General features: G+C 43.8%; 1 protein-coding gene across 3 annotated transcripts in view; it reads left to right on the top strand.

Moving 5' to 3' along the window:
- Window positions 1-17352, top strand: part of LOC137376321 (thrombospondin type-1 domain-containing protein 4-like) — a 448955-nt gene that overhangs the window by 418847 nt on the left and 12756 nt on the right. For all 3 annotated transcript variants that reach the window (XM_068044644.1, XM_068044634.1, XM_068044626.1), the window contains 3 exons: window positions 1312-1485; window positions 7029-7208; window positions 7662-7806. In XM_068044644.1, coding sequence (XP_067900745.1) covers window positions 1312-1485; window positions 7029-7208; window positions 7662-7806 — 499 coding nt within the window. The remainder of the gene's footprint in view (window positions 1-1311; window positions 1486-7028; window positions 7209-7661; window positions 7807-17352) is intronic.

Below are 17352 nucleotides of genomic sequence, written 5' to 3'. Positions count from 1 at the left end.
AATGTGTCTTTGCAAAGCAGGTGTGGAAAGAGATGTCGAGGTTCATCCCAAGCAGCTCTGTAACACAGGAGTCTGTACTCTACAGGCTGTTCCCAGGGACACACACCAAGATAAACATCAACTGCTGCTGGAGGACTATCAATTCAGTGAAAGACGCCCTTTGGTCTGCCCAAAACTTGCTGGTCGTCCAGCGCAAAGAGTTGTCCACAACCGAATGTTGCAGACTGGCACATTCCAAGGTCTAGGACTACATGCTGACGGACACACTAAAGCTTGGGGCAGCCGCAGCAAAGGCTCAATGGGGAAAGACCACTGTGTAAGGTCCCCCCACCGAGGTGAACTGAGGGGCTGGATCCATGGAAAATCCCTCGATCTGTATCCGGAAAATATTTGTTTGCTGTAAAATGTACATGGCATGTAAAATGAAATGGAAGGGTTGTGAGGCAACTCACTCCTGTATTGAAGGAAACTGATCTCCTTTGCACTCTTTGTATTGTTTGACTTGGTGCTGTTTGGAATTGTTTTGTAATGTATTTTTTACAGATCTTTATTTTTATAAAATATATTTTGGAAAATAAAAGACTTACCTGTAGGTGAGATCGGTATCAGAGCCAGATGCTATTTGAAACAGCCAGTCTGGCAAGCTACATTGAAGCACCCAATTGCCATCCACAGTTCAGTTGATGTCTGAGGCCCAATTCCAGGCTAACGTTGACCCACCATCCTTGCCCCACTTCTCCAGGAACTGAATTTATCCATATAATAAAAGCAAAATACTGCGGATGCTGGAAATCTGAAATAAAAACAAGAAATGCTGGAACCACTCAGCAGGTCTAGCAGCATCTGTGAAAAGAGAAGCAGAGTTAGCGTTTCGGGTCAGTGACCCTTCTTCGGAACTGAATTTATCCATGTTCTGATGAAAGGTCACAGACCTGAAACATCAGCTCTGCTTCTTTCTCCACAGATGCTGCCAGACCTGTTGAGTATTTGCAGCATTTTCTGTTTTTATTATCCATGTTTTACATGTGTTTATCTGCAGTGTCTAGCAAATTAATAATAGTAAATATCTTCCATTAGGTTCATATGTAGAACAACAGTAGTTCAGAGAAAATTGTATCTTCTATAGGATTTGTGCCTGGTATCTTTTATATCTGGGAGGTTTAATCTCTGAAAGGGGGGTGAGTTTATCTCTGGGAGAGTTGATCTCCAGTGGTGACCAGTATATACCATGCTATTTTCTGTGTTATTTTCTGCGGTGTGGTTTTTTGTAATTGCTTAGTTACCAAGTATTTGGTTTGTGTCTTAATTCAGTGTTCTGCAGAGTGTGGACCTGGCATTCAGACAAGATCAGTTGTGTGTTTGATGAATCACATCAGCAGCTTACCTTTAGAAGGCTGTGGAATTGAGAAGCCTGAGGATGTCAGACCTTGCAACTTTGGTCCTTGCAATGAGGATGTCAGGTGGTTCACAGGACCATGGAGCCAGGTAAGTTGGCAATTACTTTAATTTCCATGTTATAGCAGCTGAATGAATACCATGTATCTGGCAAGAGTACATGGTAATAATTTTCTGCCTAATGAGACTTTGCTGTCTTATCTCAAAAGCATCATTTGTAAATAACCTCGCCTCCAGGATGCTGATGTGTAATGACTGGGCCTGGTCAATATAGAGACTATTATCACTCCCACATCCCTTGCAGCTTTTCCCTTGCCAGTAATTATCTAAGTTAATTGTATATCAATTGGGTGTTAATTGTTTTCAGCTGCTGGGTATTATTTGGGGACTCACCTGTGCTCCTATATGTCGTAACAGGCTGAAGGGCTATGTTTGGAGGGAGACACTATGTGTTTCTGTGAATAAAAGCTTATGTCTGTAAAGACTAGGCTTCAGTGTTCTATCCTTTGCCAAGGGCTGAGTTTTAACATGCCTTTCCATTTTAATTTCTAGCCATTACAATTTACTGTATTGGATTTCATTTGCCTTAGTTCTCCCACTTGCAAATTTTGCCTAGTTCTTTCGGTAATTCCTTGGTTGCTTTGTTAAACTCTGCAGCCCCCAAATTTAGTATTCTCTGCAACGTTCATCACTTTAGATTTCATTTCTGAATCTAGATCATTTATGTAGATCAATCAGGGCCTCAGCACCATTTTATAGGGCACGCCACTTAGTTCAACTCCCTATCCAATGTCATTCCCCTAATACCTGTTACTTCTTCTCTTCCTGCCAATTCCTTCCCCAATGCCAAGTTTTTACCTAGGATACCTACTGCTTTAAACTTGTGTAGCGTCCTTTCATGTGGAACTTTATTGAAGGTTTTGAGGAGCCAAGAGAGACTATACAATAAGGTTTTCAAACCTCCCCTTGGATGTCACTTCCTCAAAATTTAAGGAGGTTGAGCAGCACCTGCATAATGCAAATTTCACCTTGTTGTCCTTGTCCAGGGCCTTGTTTCCCTTGGGTTTGTAATGAGGTTGTTGTTGTACTTGGTGATTTTTTTTTTTGTTGGATTGTGGGATATGGATATTTATTGCCCATCCCTAATTGCCTTTGAGGGGTCTGGACAGAGTAGATAGAGAGAAACTGTTCCCACTCATGAAAGGATCGAGAATGAGAGGGCACAGATTTAAAGTATTTGATAAGAGAAGCAAAAGTGACATGAGGAAAAACTTTTTCATGCAGCGAGTGGTTAAGGTCTGGAATGCACTGCTGGAGAGTGTAATGGAGGCAGGTTCAATTGAAGCATTCAAAAGGGAATTAGACTGTTATATGAAAAGGAAAAATGTGCAGGGTTATGGGATGAAGGCAAGGGAATGGAACTGAGTGAATTGCTCTTTCAGAGAGCTGGTGCGGACACGATGGGCCGAATAGCCGCCTTCTGCACTGTAACGATTCTGTGAAGGTGATGATCAGCTGTCACCTTGAACTGCTGCAGTCCATGTGGTGTAACCCACAGTGTTAGCGAGGGAGTTCCAGGATTTTGGCCCAGTGGCGGTGAAGGAACGGCGATATATTTCCAAGTCAGGATGATGTGTGACTTGAAGGGGAACTTGTGGGTGGTGATGTTCCCATGCATCTGCTGCCCTTATCCTTCTAGGTGGTAGAGGTCGCGGGTTTGGAAGATGCTGTCAAAGGAGGCTTGGCGAGTTGCTGCAGTGTATCTTGAAGATGCTGCACACTGCTGCCACAAGGCGCCAGTGGGGTGGATGGGGTGCCGACCAAGAGGGCGTCTTGAGTGTTGTTGGAGCTGCACTCATCCAGGCACATGGGGATTATTCCACTGCACTCCTGTCTTCTGCCTTGTAGATGGTGAACTGGCTTTGGGGAGTTAGGAGGTGAATTATTTCCCACAGAAATACTTGTAGCCACAGTATTTATATGGCTGGACAAGTTAAGTTTCTGGTCAATGGTAACCCTCAGGATGTTAATGGTGGGGGATTCTGTGAATATAGTTTTTTGCTTTCATGAGAAATACATCTGGAGTATCTGTATAGGATTATTGTCTTGCACCTTTGGTAAGACAGCTCTGTATTTCATCCTGTTTAGACCCAAGGTTCATAAAGTGCGGTTTAACAGTTTGTTTATTTGCCTTATGTTAGAAGATGGGGTTGTCCTTACTTATAAGTTCCTCCTCAAAATAATAAGGTTCACAGCAGGCAAATGTTCACAATATTTTTCAGGACAATGCTTATTGACCAGAATTGAACATACACTTAACAGCTGTACTTACAGAAAAAACTTTGTGCAGTTTTACCGGAAAATTCGCACACACTGACAGGCTGATCCAGCCTCATTGAATTCTGAGGTCTCTCTCCCAGCAACTACTCTTTTGTATAATTTTTTCCAAATCCTGTAACGTTTTAGTATTACCTAATCTTCCTTCCATGTCAATGCCTTCAGTTTTACACATCCTGAATGATCTGTCAAACAAATCCTTAGGATGACGTCAGCTACAGAAATTCATGAACTATCAAAGACGTTCTAACACTCCTGTGCGGGTGTTACTTCTCCATCACCCTGGGCCATATTCCTTTTGACAGAGGTTGCCTTTCAAGATAGCCTTTGCACGCAGCATTTTTATATCTAAACAACCACCTTCAACTTTACAGACACCTACCACCATTAAAATGTCCCTATGAAGTTAAAAGATGATTGAAGATGGCATTCTGCCTACATATCCACTCTCCTTGCAAGCCTCCTAAGGCTTTGTTGCAGGATCTGTCCACACCAAAGGGATAACCAAACTGCTGGTGAGATCAGTTCCAATTGAAAAGTTACTGAACACAACTAAATTAATATAAAGAGAAATCAACAGCAGTCCCACTTGTTAAACACTTCGCTGTCACCTGTAACCCTGGGATCTGAATCAGTGAGGGTATTTCCCTGTGTTATGCAGAGAGCATAGACTGCAGTATAACTTACTTCAGTGGGAATGGTTAATTCAGCACGAGAATCTGATTAGAGCCTCACCTGCTGCAACTTGGAGCAGAGTGAAAGTTTGTACATGGCCAGGAGTGACTACCAGTTTTTGACAAATTCCACTTCACCCATTTGTTATTGTGTGTATTGAGATGATTATATAATAATTGATTATATAATCCCTCTGACCCTGCTTTGTGCCAAACCTGATTCTCTCCCTTTCTACTCCTTACTGTACCTGTGTGTTTATCTCTCTCTTCTCAATGTTGAATCTCTGCTGCTTCTCCCCTCTGCTGCCTTCATTTATTGTCTCTCTCCTGCCAACTTTGTCTTATCGCTGGCTCTCTTTTATCTGCTTTTATCAGCAGGTAGCCTCTCCCACCACCTGCAAATATCAGAATGTCCTGGGACCCCTGCCCTCAATAATCAATCCATTAAAATGCATGACAATCATGGGCAGTACACTAGCAATTTCCTGATATACGTAGCCAATCGGCCAGGTCCCCAATGGCACTGCAAAGAAGGAAAATCAGCACCCCTCCCCCGCCCCCGCCCCCCCACCTCCCGAGTAATCATTGACAACCTCCAGCTCAAGTACAGCATGGAATAGTTGCCGTATAAATTTCCCTCAGCACTGCCCCATCAAGGATAGCAGAGGCAGATACAGCACAGGTTAGATACAGAGTAAAGTTCCCCCTACCCTGCCCCATTAAACATTCTCAGGTCAGGTACAGAACCACAGATGTATAGAGCACAGAAGGAGGCCATTGGCTCATCATAGATGACAGCTCTTTGCTAGTGCAATTCAAAACTAATCCCATGGCCCTTGTTCTCTCCCTATTTATTTCTTCCTCTGTTTCAAATATGTATCAGTTTTTCTATATACGAAGCATTGATGTCTGCCTCAGTCTACGTTCGGAAATTTCTCCTAACCTCTCTCCTCACTCTCTTATAAATAGTCACAGAGTCACTAGCCAGTGGAAATAATCTTTCTGCATTCACTCTGCCAAAATTCTTCATAACTTTCAAACCCTCTATTAAATCTCCTAGCCTTTTCCATTTTGATGCAATTAAGCCAATATCTCAATTCTCTCATAACTATAATCTCTCAATCCTGGCATCATGGTGAATCTATGTGGAATTTTTCTTCAGCATTAATGTCCTATTGATAATAGGGTACTTGAAACTGCACATTTCATAACTGTAGCCTAAACACTGTTTTGTATAAATTTATCATTGCTTTCTTCTTGTATTTGTTCTATGCTCCAGTTTATTAAACCCAAATTTGTACTGGGCTTTTTTGTGGCTTTATCTATCTAAACTCGTACTTTCAGGGAATTATATACTTGAACCCTTCGGTTCTCTGTTCATTCCCTGGGTTTTTTTGTTCGTCAACATCCTTCAGTGTCTTTCCGTTAAGTTAAACTCCCATTCCTTGTTTCTTCTCCCAAAATGTATTATCCACATTAAGTTGTACCTGTCACCCGTGTGGCCATTCTGTTTCCTATCTGAAGTCTTTTGCATAATGCCCTTCACAATTTGCCAAACCTTATATTTTGTGTTGTCATCAAATGTTGAGAAAAGTAGACCCAGCCATGGCACCTGAGGTACACCACTTTCATCCCTTCTCCACAATGTTTGACACAGAGTGAGACCATTCCATCGAGCATTTCCAGGTTAGGTACAGCATAATTAGTTGCCATCTCTCCAATTCCCCTACCAGATATTCTGTGGCCTTTCCGAACAAGATTGCCAATTTACCATAAATTAGGAGTAGTTCAGTGCCAGACAATTAAAAATTGGCATGTATGTACCAATTAGGGAACAGACAGTTCCAATCCTGCAGGGCGAGGAAGTTTGTAAAGCTGAGTGAGCTGGACAAAATCAGCAAAGAAGGAAGGAACAAGCAGTGGATTCACGGGCTGGATAAAAAGAGTCTCACACACTGGGTAAAAGGGCTCACGAACTGACTTTGAACATCCCCATTCTAAACCTGCTTGAGGGTCACAGGCTGTACATTGAAAGAAGCAGTATTCTGTCCATCTGTCAGTACATATCAAGGACCAAGAGTTTGCCTAAAATCTTCTAAAGGATGGAGAAGAGGGGAGGAATCCACTCTGTTTCCTTTTGCTTGCTTTGACCACAGTAAGTTATTTTTCATTCATTTTTCTGAAGCACAGGGAGTTTGCCATGGGGATCTTCCAGCTAATCTGCTGTAACTTCAGGAACAGCCCTAGAAACCCTCGGAAAACTGGGTGAATGCCATTTGTGGATGTGGTAGGGAATATGGGATTAATGTAGGATTAGAATAAATGGGTGGTTGATGGTTGGCACAGACTCGGTGGGCCAAAGGGCCTGTTTCAGTGCTGTATCTCTCTCAACTCTAAACTCTATAGTTCTTTGGTGACCTCCAGCAGAAAATAATTCCCTAAATCTGTTTGATTGTGATCACTGAGGCAACAAATATAGGATACATAGGAACTGGAGTCGGTCATTCAGCCCCTCAAGCCTGTTCTGCCACTGTTCTAACAGATCATGGCTGATCTGTATCTTAACTCCACCTTGATTCCGTAACCCTCAATAAAAATATTTTGCTCCTGTTTCTTTCACAGTGCTCAGCAGAATGTAGTAATGGAACCCAACTCCGGAGTGTAGTCTGCCTGAAAACAACTGATGACAAACTTATGGTGGCAGAAGCACGTGAATGCTCCCACCTGGAGAAACCAGCATCAGAACAAAGCTGTCACCTGAGAAAATGCAACGTCAAATGGTACACAACAGACTGGAGTGCAGTAAGTATTACAGCTGAAAAACTGTACCTGGAGCATTAAGAGTCTGGTAACCACCTACTGCTAGAAATTGTGCAATGCTTTTCTCTGATGGCAACTTCCATAACCAGCCCCTTTTTATGGTTAGTTGGAACTAGTGTGAATGCACATGGTTTTAAAACTCAAGCTTCTTAAGGACAGCATCAGTAACTCAAGTCAAAATATAACTATACTTCTCTGCAAATCATCGTATGAGCAGGATGTATCATGATTGAATTGTCATCCTTTACCTCCAAAGTATAAATACAAAGAAAATCTCATATCTCATGGTGAAATATTACAAAACACATTGAGCTGAGCTAATTGCTCAGAACCTTAGAATTTCTAAGTATCCTTATTGGATGATGAATCTTATTAGTAATTGTAATTTGCCCATCACACATTTCCATCTTACTCCAACCAGGTTTTGTGTTACAGTGCTCTAAATCCTGTGAAGGCGGTTACCGGGTTCGAGAGGTCAGATGTCTTGCAGATGACATGACACACAGCAACAGTTGTGATTCCTTCCTAAGGCCTGTTGATAAAGAAACCTGCAACACCAACCCATGCATACCAGAGATAGGTACAGTGTAAATGCACTAATTGCATGTATTCACAGTAAATATCCTCAATCTTTATGAAGTTAGCTCGTCTGTTGTTTACTGATGTTTAAAAGAAAGTTAGACTTACATTTATACAGTGCATTTCATGACCTCTGAACATCCCAAAGTGCTTTACAGCCAATGAAGTACTTTTTAACTGTCGTCACTGTCGTAATGTAGGAAGCCCAGCAGCTAATTTGCACACAAGCACCCAGAAATAGCAATGTGATAATGACGAGATAGTCCGATTTTTGTGTTGTTGATTGAGGGATAAATATTGTCCAGGACACTGGGGATAACTCCTTTGTTCTTCAAAATAGTGCCATGGGATCTTGAACATCCCCTTGAGAGGACAGACAGGGCCTCGATTTATCATCTCCTCTGAAAGACAGCACTCCCTCAGTACTGCACTGGAGTGTCAGCCTAGATTTTTGTGCTCAAATCCCAGAATGGGATTTCAACCCTTTTGACTCGGTGGTGAAAGTGCTACCTTTGAGCCACGGCTGACACAGGCTAATCATGCTTAGTTTCAATACAATTTTTTTTAATGTTTTTTCATGAGTTTTTGCTCTTCAAGGTAAGGAATGTTCACAAGGAATAGTCCTGGTACTCCTAGGTCAGGTATGGCAGTAAGACACGGAGGAAAAAGCTCCCTGTACTCTGCTTCAACAACAAAGCGCAATTTACTGCACCAGTGTGATATTTCCTACTTCCTATATCAATCATTCTCTGACCATGCTGAGTGAATTAGCGTTTAGCATTAAATGATGGATATTTGCATGCTGTGGGCCTTAGTAGGAAGCCAAAATTGGCCAAACACCTTGCAGCAAATAGGTAGAGAAATGGTACAAATTCATTTAGTCCTTATGTAAAATGGTGGTGCCACTACGGTAAAGTGGCGGCACAGTGGCGCAGTGGTTAGCACTGCAGCCTCACAGCTCCAGGGATCCGGGTTCAATTCTGGGTACTGCCTGCGCGGAGTTTGCAAGTTCTCCCTGTGACCGCGTGGGTTTTCGCCAGGTGCTCCGGTTTCCTCCCACAGCCAAAGACTTGCAGGATGATAGGTAAATTGGCCATTGTAAATTGCCCCTAGTGTAGGTACATAGAACATAGAACATAGAACATACAGCACAGAACAGGCCCTTCGGCCCACAATGTTGTGCCGATCCTTTGTCCTCTGTCAAGGACAATTTAATCTATACCCCATCATTCTCCTTTATCCATATACCTATCCAAAAGCCTTTTGAAAGTCCCTAAAGTTTCTGACTCAACAACTTCCCCGGGCAAGGCATTCCATGCCTCGACCACTCTCTGGGTAAAGAACCTTCCCCTGACATCCCCCTTATATCTCCCACCCTTCACCTTAAATTTATGACCCCATAGGGAATATGGGATTACTGCAGGGTTAGAATAAATGGGTGGTTGTTGGTCGGCACAGGCTCGGTGGGCCGAAGGGCCTGTTTCAGTGCTGTATCTCTAAAAAAAATAAAAACATTTTGTGGATTCTAATGGCACAATTGTCCATTGATGATTCTATCCAATGTTCTAAAGATCTACCTTACTCTTTTGAGCACTCTTCCTGCATTCAGTGAGTTCACTTTTGCTCCCTACTTTTACCACACTCACAGGAACTCATGACTTTATTCCATATCAAAAATGGGTCAAAATCCTGGAACTCCCTTCCTAACAGCACTGTGGGTGTACGTACCCCACATGGACTGCAGCGGTTCAAGAAGGCAGCTCACCACCACCTTTTCAAGGGCAATTAGGGATTGGCAATAAATGCTGGCCTGGCCAGCGACGCCCACATCCCATGAATGAATAAAAAAAAAATCCTTCTTGTTGATCAGATACATATTGTGAAAAATGTGGAGTCAATCCAAATACATCTGTTATAATGCTGCTGAATCACCGATTATAACCTGTTAGGACCCAACACACTATGTAAATAGTATCCCCTCAGCTGTGGAGTAGCAAATTTCATTTCTCATCGAGGAAGTAAGTCCCTGCAGATCATTGTGAACAATGTGAGTGAACAGAGAAATGGCTATTCAGCCTATTGTGTCCATGCCAGCTCTCTGCAAGAGCAACTCAGCTGGTTCCACTCCCCAACCCTTTCCCCAGAGCCCTGCAAATTTGGAATGATGACCCACTATATAATGGGATCTTGCAGACGTGGCAATAACCATGACCAACACACTTGGAAAGATGTGCAATTTGAAAAATGTGCTAAGATGAACAAGAAGGTTCACTGTCAATTACATAATATTACTATATATGGGTAGAAATGCCGATCCAAGGAGTTTGCCGTGTTTATCTGAATTATGTCAAATGACATGAGGTTTCTACCACCAAGTCAGGCAATGTTTGCAGAGTTCCATCGAGCACCATGCAGTATCAATAGTCTCTGCAGGAGAGATCTCAGGCATGCAGTTGGCAAGGTCTCTGAGGAACACTGCCATTGAAAATATCAAGGCATTGATATTAACAATCCAACATATGAAAAAGGCTGGCTTTCAAGTATTTGGAAAGATTCAAGAGTGGTGGTTGCTGTCAAGATTTGACTTGGAATGCAGCAAGTATGTAAAACCACAGGAACAGCCTCTCAAGTCTGTTTCTTACCAACACATGTCTCTTGGGCAAATGGCAAGAAAAGTGCCCAAATCATGCAGGACGTTACAGCCAGAATAGAAAAGGCTATTTCTGGCACTCAGGCAACACAGTATGAGTCCGTAACACATATGTAATAACAGACAAGATCTCTAGGTAGGGCACTTCTACTGTTTCAATAGGACAACTCTAAGGTTGGTACACAAGAAAGAGCATAATGCACCAGTACAAGTAACACAACAGATTAGTTAGCAGATTCCGATAAACATTTCGCACACATCCATTCTCTAGCATTGTAAAGATTGCTGTCACTTAAGTTTAAAACCCCAATGGGCTCAACACCTGGAGGTGGAAAGTGAGGAGATTGGGTGCTGGGAGTTAGAATTTGGGGCAGATCCCAATTCTGTTGGGCCTTCAGCCTGTTTTAACATTTGCCCTAAATTCCAGTGGTCAGGACCAGGCAAATCGTTAGCCAACATTCCTCAAAGCAAAGGGATGTTTCCCCACACTATCTCACAAATTACACCCCATTCAGCTCAACAGAACTCTCCCCAGCTGAGAGTTGGTGTGAGTTCTACTGAGAACTTTACTATGACTTCAAGGCTACCTCGGACAAAAGCTTCAATAAAACGCCTTTTTGCTCGCTTAGGACCAGAAGGACAAGCTCTCGCTTTCCCGAAACTCATTTTGCCCTCGGCACAGATTGAGGCAGGTTCCTTTGAATCACACTTACAGGCATAGGCCCTCCCCAACACTGTTAATGAGCTCTGAGTTATTTGCAGACCAAATAATAGGCTCAGAATCTCTTGGAAATTTCTGACATAAGAAAGGTGCAAGAGTAGCTTTTATTGCCGAGGAAGTTTGCGTGTAATGCTTTAACACCAGTCTCACGCTGAGACATCGGTATGAGTGATCATTTCCTCAATGAGTTCTCCTGGAGTTTCTACCCTCCCAAAGAACAGCCAGGCGCTGCGCAAATGACTACTGGCAACACCTATGCAGCCATATTCAGCTGGCCTCTGACACAGGAAATATCAGAGGAATGTATGATGGCATTAAGAGAGCTTTTGGGCCAACCATCATGAAGATTGCCCCCCTCAAATCTAAATCAGGTGACTCAATCACTGACCACACAAGCAAATGGACCGCTGGGTGGAACTACCTAGAACTGTACTCCAGGGAGAATGTTGTCACTGAGACTGCCCTCAGTGCAGCCCAGTCTCTGCCAGTCATGGATGAGCTGGATGTACAGCCAACAAAATCGGAACCCAGTGATGCTATTGATTCTCTAGCCAACGGAAAAGCCCCTGGGAAGGACGGCATTACCCCTGAAATCATCAAGAGTGCCAAGCCTGCTATACTTTCAGCACTGCACGAACTGTTTTGCCTGTGCTGGGACGAGGGTGCAGTACCACAGGACATGCGCGATGCCAGTATCATCACCCTCTATAAGAACAAGGGTGACTGCGGTGACTGCAACAACTACCGTGGAATCTCCCTGCTCGGCATAGTGGGGAAAGTCTTCACTCGTGTCGCCTTAAACAGGCTCCAGAAGCTGGCTGAGCGCGTATACCTGAGGCACAGTGTGGCTTTCGAGCAAAGAGATCCACCATTGACATGCTGTTATCCCTTTGCCAGCTACAGGAGAAATGCCGTGAACAACAGATGCCCCTCTACATTGCTTTCATTGATCTCACCAAAGCCTTTGACCTCGTCAGCAGACATGGTCTCTTCAGACTACCAGAAAAGATTGGATGCCCACCAAATCTACTAAGTATCATCACCTCATTCCATGACAATATGAAAGGCACAATTCAGCATAGCGGCGCCTCATCAGACCCCTTTCCTATCGTGAGTGGCGTGAAACAGGGCTGTGTTCTCCAACCTACACTGTTTGGGATCTTCTCACTGCTGCTCTCACATGCGTTCAAGTCTTCAGAAGAAGGAATTTTCCTCCACACAAGATCAGGTGGCAGGTTGTTCAACCTTGCCCATCTAAAAGCGAAGACCAAAGTACGGAAAGTCCTCATCAGGGAACTCCTCTTTGCTGATGATGCTGCATTAACATCTCACACAGAAGAGTGTCTGCAGAGACTCATTGACAGCTTTGCGGCTGCCTGCAATGAATTTGACCTAACCATCAGCCTCAAGAAAACGAACATCATGGGACAGGACATCAGAAATGCCCCATCCATCAATATCGGCGACCACACTCTGGAAGTGGTTCAAGAGTTCACCTACCTAGGCTCAACTATCATCAGCAACCTGTCTCTCGATGCAGAATTAAACAAGCGCATGGGAAAGGCTTCCTCCTCTATGTCCAGACTGGCCAAGAGAGTTTGGGAAAATGGCGCACTGACACAGAACACAAAGGTCCAAGTGTATCAAGCCTGTGTCTTCAGTACCTTGCTCTACGGCAGCGAGGCCTGGGCAACGTACGTCAGCCAAAAGCGACGTCGCAATTCATTCCATCTTTGCTGCCTCTGGAGAATCCTTGGCTTCAGGTGACAGGACCGTATCTCCAACACAGAAGTCCTCGAGGCGGCCAACATCCCCAGCATATACACCCTACTAAGCCAGCGGCGCCTGAGATGGCTTGGCCATGTGAGCCGCATGGAAGATGGCAGGATCCCCAAGGACACATTGTACAGCGAGCTCGTCACTGATATCAGACCCACCGGCCGTCCACGTCACCGCTTTGAAGACGTCTGCAAACACGACATGACGTCCTGTGACATTGATCACAAGTCGTGGGAGTCAGTTGCCAGCAATCGCCAGAGCTGGCGGGCAACCATAAAGGCGGGGCTAAAGTGTGGCGAGTCGAAGAGACTTAGCAGTTGGCAGGAGAAAAGACAGAAGTGCAAGGAGAGAGCCAACTGTGTAACACCCCCGACAACCAATTTTATCTGCAGCGCCTGTGGAAGAGTCTGTCACTCTAGAATTGGCCTTTATAGTCACTCCAGGCACTGCTCCACAAAGCACTTTACCATACTTATTTCTGTTGCTCCCAGTCCATACACTGAAATTTATCTTTGTAAGCATTAATCAGTGGGTGTTGTTTTTCCTTTTGAATGGCAGGCACCCTGTAATTAGATTTAATTTGGCGTAACAAATTGTTGAGCCCGGGAGCAGATCTCTCTTGTTACCTATTCTACCTCTGAACAATGCAACCCGACTCTGTCCTTTTGCCATCTTGATGCATTCCTGAATGGGATTGGAGCAATTGTTCTCTCTAGTGTTACGACCGAGGCGGGAGGAGTGCACTGTTAATTCAGTCCCACTTCTCCACAGGTCACAACATATATTTAAATTTTCCCACTTATCGAAACAGTCAATCAGAAAATCTATTTTTCCCCAGAATAAAGCACACCAACCAGGTTTTTAAAATAAACAACAAAATTATCAGTTTATTATAAACCAAGTTTTAACCAATAATAAAGTAAAACATACACACAAATTGAAATGCTAAAACTCCTTATTTATCCTAGCCCTCACACGCACATGCACACACATACACAACCAGTTAACCGAGAAAAAAATAAAAGGGATTTTGGTTTACAAAGAAATAGAGGGAATAAAAATAAAACCACTTAGGCTGAAAGTATGTCCTTTGTTGGTTAGGCATCCCAAATGTAAATAGGTGGCTGTCACTAGGATCTTCCCAGAATAGTTCCTTCCAGGTGATGTTGCAGATCAGTTTAAGTAGGTTTTCCGAGAGATGCAGCACAGAAACCTCCAGTCAAGCTTTACAGCAGGAAACAGCAGCAAAGATTTTCTTAGGTCTTATAGCAGCAATGTAGCAGTAAAGGTTTCTTCAAATACAGGAGGAAATAATAAACACACTTAATGCAGGAATTATTTTCAAAAGAGAAAAACATCAACTGCCTTCTCCTAGCAGGCATGCAGCAACTGACATTTTGTAGTAGTTCAAAATGAAACCTAGGCATGAATTTTACAAAACCCCCCCCCACCCGCCCAAAGAGCGGGATGGTGGCGGGGGGTGGTGCATAAAATGGAGTGGGAGGCTCGGGGGACCCTTCCCGACCCGCTCCCGCCTCTGCCGCCATTTTATACGGGGTGGCGGCAGCGGAAACCGGCCTGCCCGCCCCAGGCCCATTCAAGGCCCTTAAGTGGCCAGTTAACAGCCACTTAAGTGTCTCTGCCCGCTGCCATGGGGATTTTACCCTTGACTAGTCGGGTAGCCCAGCCCTGAGTAAAGCCACCTGACAAAAGCAGGCAGCTTTCTACGGCCTTGGGGGTGGGGGGGGGGGGGGTTGCCCGACGGAGGCACGCCCCCCCATTCCCGTCCTCCCAATCGACTCCTCTTGCCTCACCAGGGCCCGACCGATCACCCCCAGCGAGGCCCCAAAAACTCACCTTGAATCGGGGCTATCCTTCCACCTATTGTGGAAACTGGGTTGCAGTCCCAGTAGTGGCCACCGCTCCCAGTAGCGCTGCTGGGACTAAGAGCTGCCAGCCCGCTGATTGGCCAGCAACTCCATCAGGTAGGACTTCCTACCTCAATGAGGTGGAAGTCTCGCCTAATCCCAATTAAAGGCCTGGGGACCACAAAATCCAGACTGGATCCCCTTGCCCAGTGGGGGTGGGATTGCCACTGATTTCTCAATCGATGGACGACTCTCGTCCACCAAGGGAAAAATTTCAGCCCAAGACTGCTCAGAAGCAAGTTTCATTACAACCATAAATCTTGGCCTGTCACTCCTTTGCAAACATTTTACCCAAGTCAAAAGCACAACCCCTGGTGGCTTATTTGGTCACAGGTGCTTTCCAAGCTGTTTACCTTTCACTCAGTCCCAAATTTTCTGTTGACCTTTTTTTTGAAAAAAACACAAAGTTCAGCAATCTCCAGATGAATTGATGTCCACAATTCAACCACAAGTTCTTTACATCATATTTTACAAAAGATACAGAAGAAATCTTGTAACACTAGCCATTCTCATCTTTCATCTGCCAAGTTCCATTGTCTCAGCATCTGTGAACACACACCCAACTGTGATGGCAAATATCCAAGTGTGCTTCAATGTCTCTCATCATTTGCAGATTCGATGGGGCCATTCTGTCTGCTCCTCAATATGGAGTAATCTTAAAATATAAAACACAAAATAAAATTACGACTCTGTAATCCATATCCCATTAGTCCATATGTCTGGGGATTTGAAGAACTTCTCTCCATTCCTAATCTAAATCATTGTTTTTACATGGTTAATCTTTGCTTCTGAGTCTGGGGTTGAATGAAATGAACACCAAACCTCTGGTTTGTGTTGGTTTATTTCTTCTTTAATATGTGAAAATAATTAACATTTTTCATCTGCCTCGCTGATCTGGCTGGTTTCAATCACTCTGATGAATGCTAGCATTTAATAGTTAACAGTTTGCATCGAAATGGCTCCACAAAACCATCATGATCAGAGCAAGCAACGTTTGGTACTCAACTTGCTTATTCTGATGCCCTGTAGAGCCTTTGAACCTCTAATCTCAGTCTCCTCTGTTACGTGTGACTTTCTTATATTCATCAGCTTGCACTGTAGTCACAGGCACTTTAAACACCTCAGCAGAGCAAAAGGGAGGGAAGATAGGAACTTGTCAAAATGCCAATATTTCAAAAGTAAAAACAAATTATCAAAAATAGAAAGTAGATACTGGATTACAAGGCTTTGAGTGGGATTTCTAGTAAGTATTAGCTGCAGAGACCCTTTTTCTCCTGTTTCTAAAGATAAGTTTTTACGGCTCCACTTGCTTTTACTTGCTAAGGACCTGCATTAGGGGTTGGTTGATTTTGCTATTTCAGGTACAGTTTGAGAAGTTATATGCCAGGCCATTTCCAGAATTTCACATGTAATCACCTGTAAAAGTGTCAGTTAAAGATGTAGTACATACGCCAGCACAGAATCCTTTTGCCTGCACCACTTCCCGGAGTATGCTAAGAGCATGTGGTGAGGCTAGCAGACATTTTATCAGCATGTCCATAAATCCGAGAATAGGGAGTTTTGTAGATATGCAGCTTCCAGCCTTGCAAAGAACATATCAATCATATCAGAAATCATATGGAGGCATGAGACTATTGCTGTGCTGCAATGTTCCTGACTGGGGTTAATCGCTGGGGCATCAATGGGTATCCTTCACCAACTTCCCAGCAGCCACCCTTTCAGTCTACCAGTTCCTTCTAATAACGGTGGTATCTTCTAATGGGCCAAGATCCATCATGGTTACTGCTATTGTATCTTGCAGATGCCTGTATTATTCTGTTGTGATGGTCCGTGACCACCTGGTTGTGAGCTAAATACAGTCCTTTGTGATTGGAATTGTTATCAGGTGCTCTGAGTACCATCAATAAGCCCTGTACTTTGGGAACCCAACTGCTAAGGGCTTTGTCCTTTCACACTGTTGCTTCCTTTCCATGGCAAACAGGACTGCAGGGGTGCATCATGTACAGGCACCAGTGCTTGTTTGAAATGAGCTGATAGCAGAACAGTTCAACGTGATAGTGAATTTGATCACAAATGTTACTCCCTTGTTCAAGAAAGGGAATAGGGATAACCCTGGGAATTACAGACCAGTCAGTCTTATGTCGGTGGTGGGCAAATTATTGGAGAGGAGTCTGAGAGACAGGATTTATGATTATTTGGAAAAGCATAGTTTGATTAGAGATAGTCAGCATGGCTTTGTGAGGGACAGGTCATGCCTCACAAGCCTTATTGAATTCTTTGAGGATGTGACAAAACACATTGATGAAGAAAGAGCATTGGATGTGGTGTATATGGATTTTAGCAAGGCGTTTGATGAGGTTCCCCATGGTAGGCTCATTCAGAAAGTAAGGAGGCATGGGATACAGGGAAATTTGGCTGTCTGGATACAGAATTGGCTGGCCCATAGAAGACAGAGGATGGTAGTAGATG

The sequence above is a fragment of the Heterodontus francisci genome, chromosome 1, assembly GCF_036365525.1.
Source record: "Heterodontus francisci isolate sHetFra1 chromosome 1, sHetFra1.hap1, whole genome shotgun sequence".
NCBI lineage: Eukaryota > Metazoa > Chordata > Chondrichthyes > Heterodontiformes > Heterodontidae > Heterodontus > Heterodontus francisci.
The sequence above is the reverse complement of the archived record's forward strand: the minus strand, read 5'-3'. Positions and strand labels throughout refer to the sequence as shown.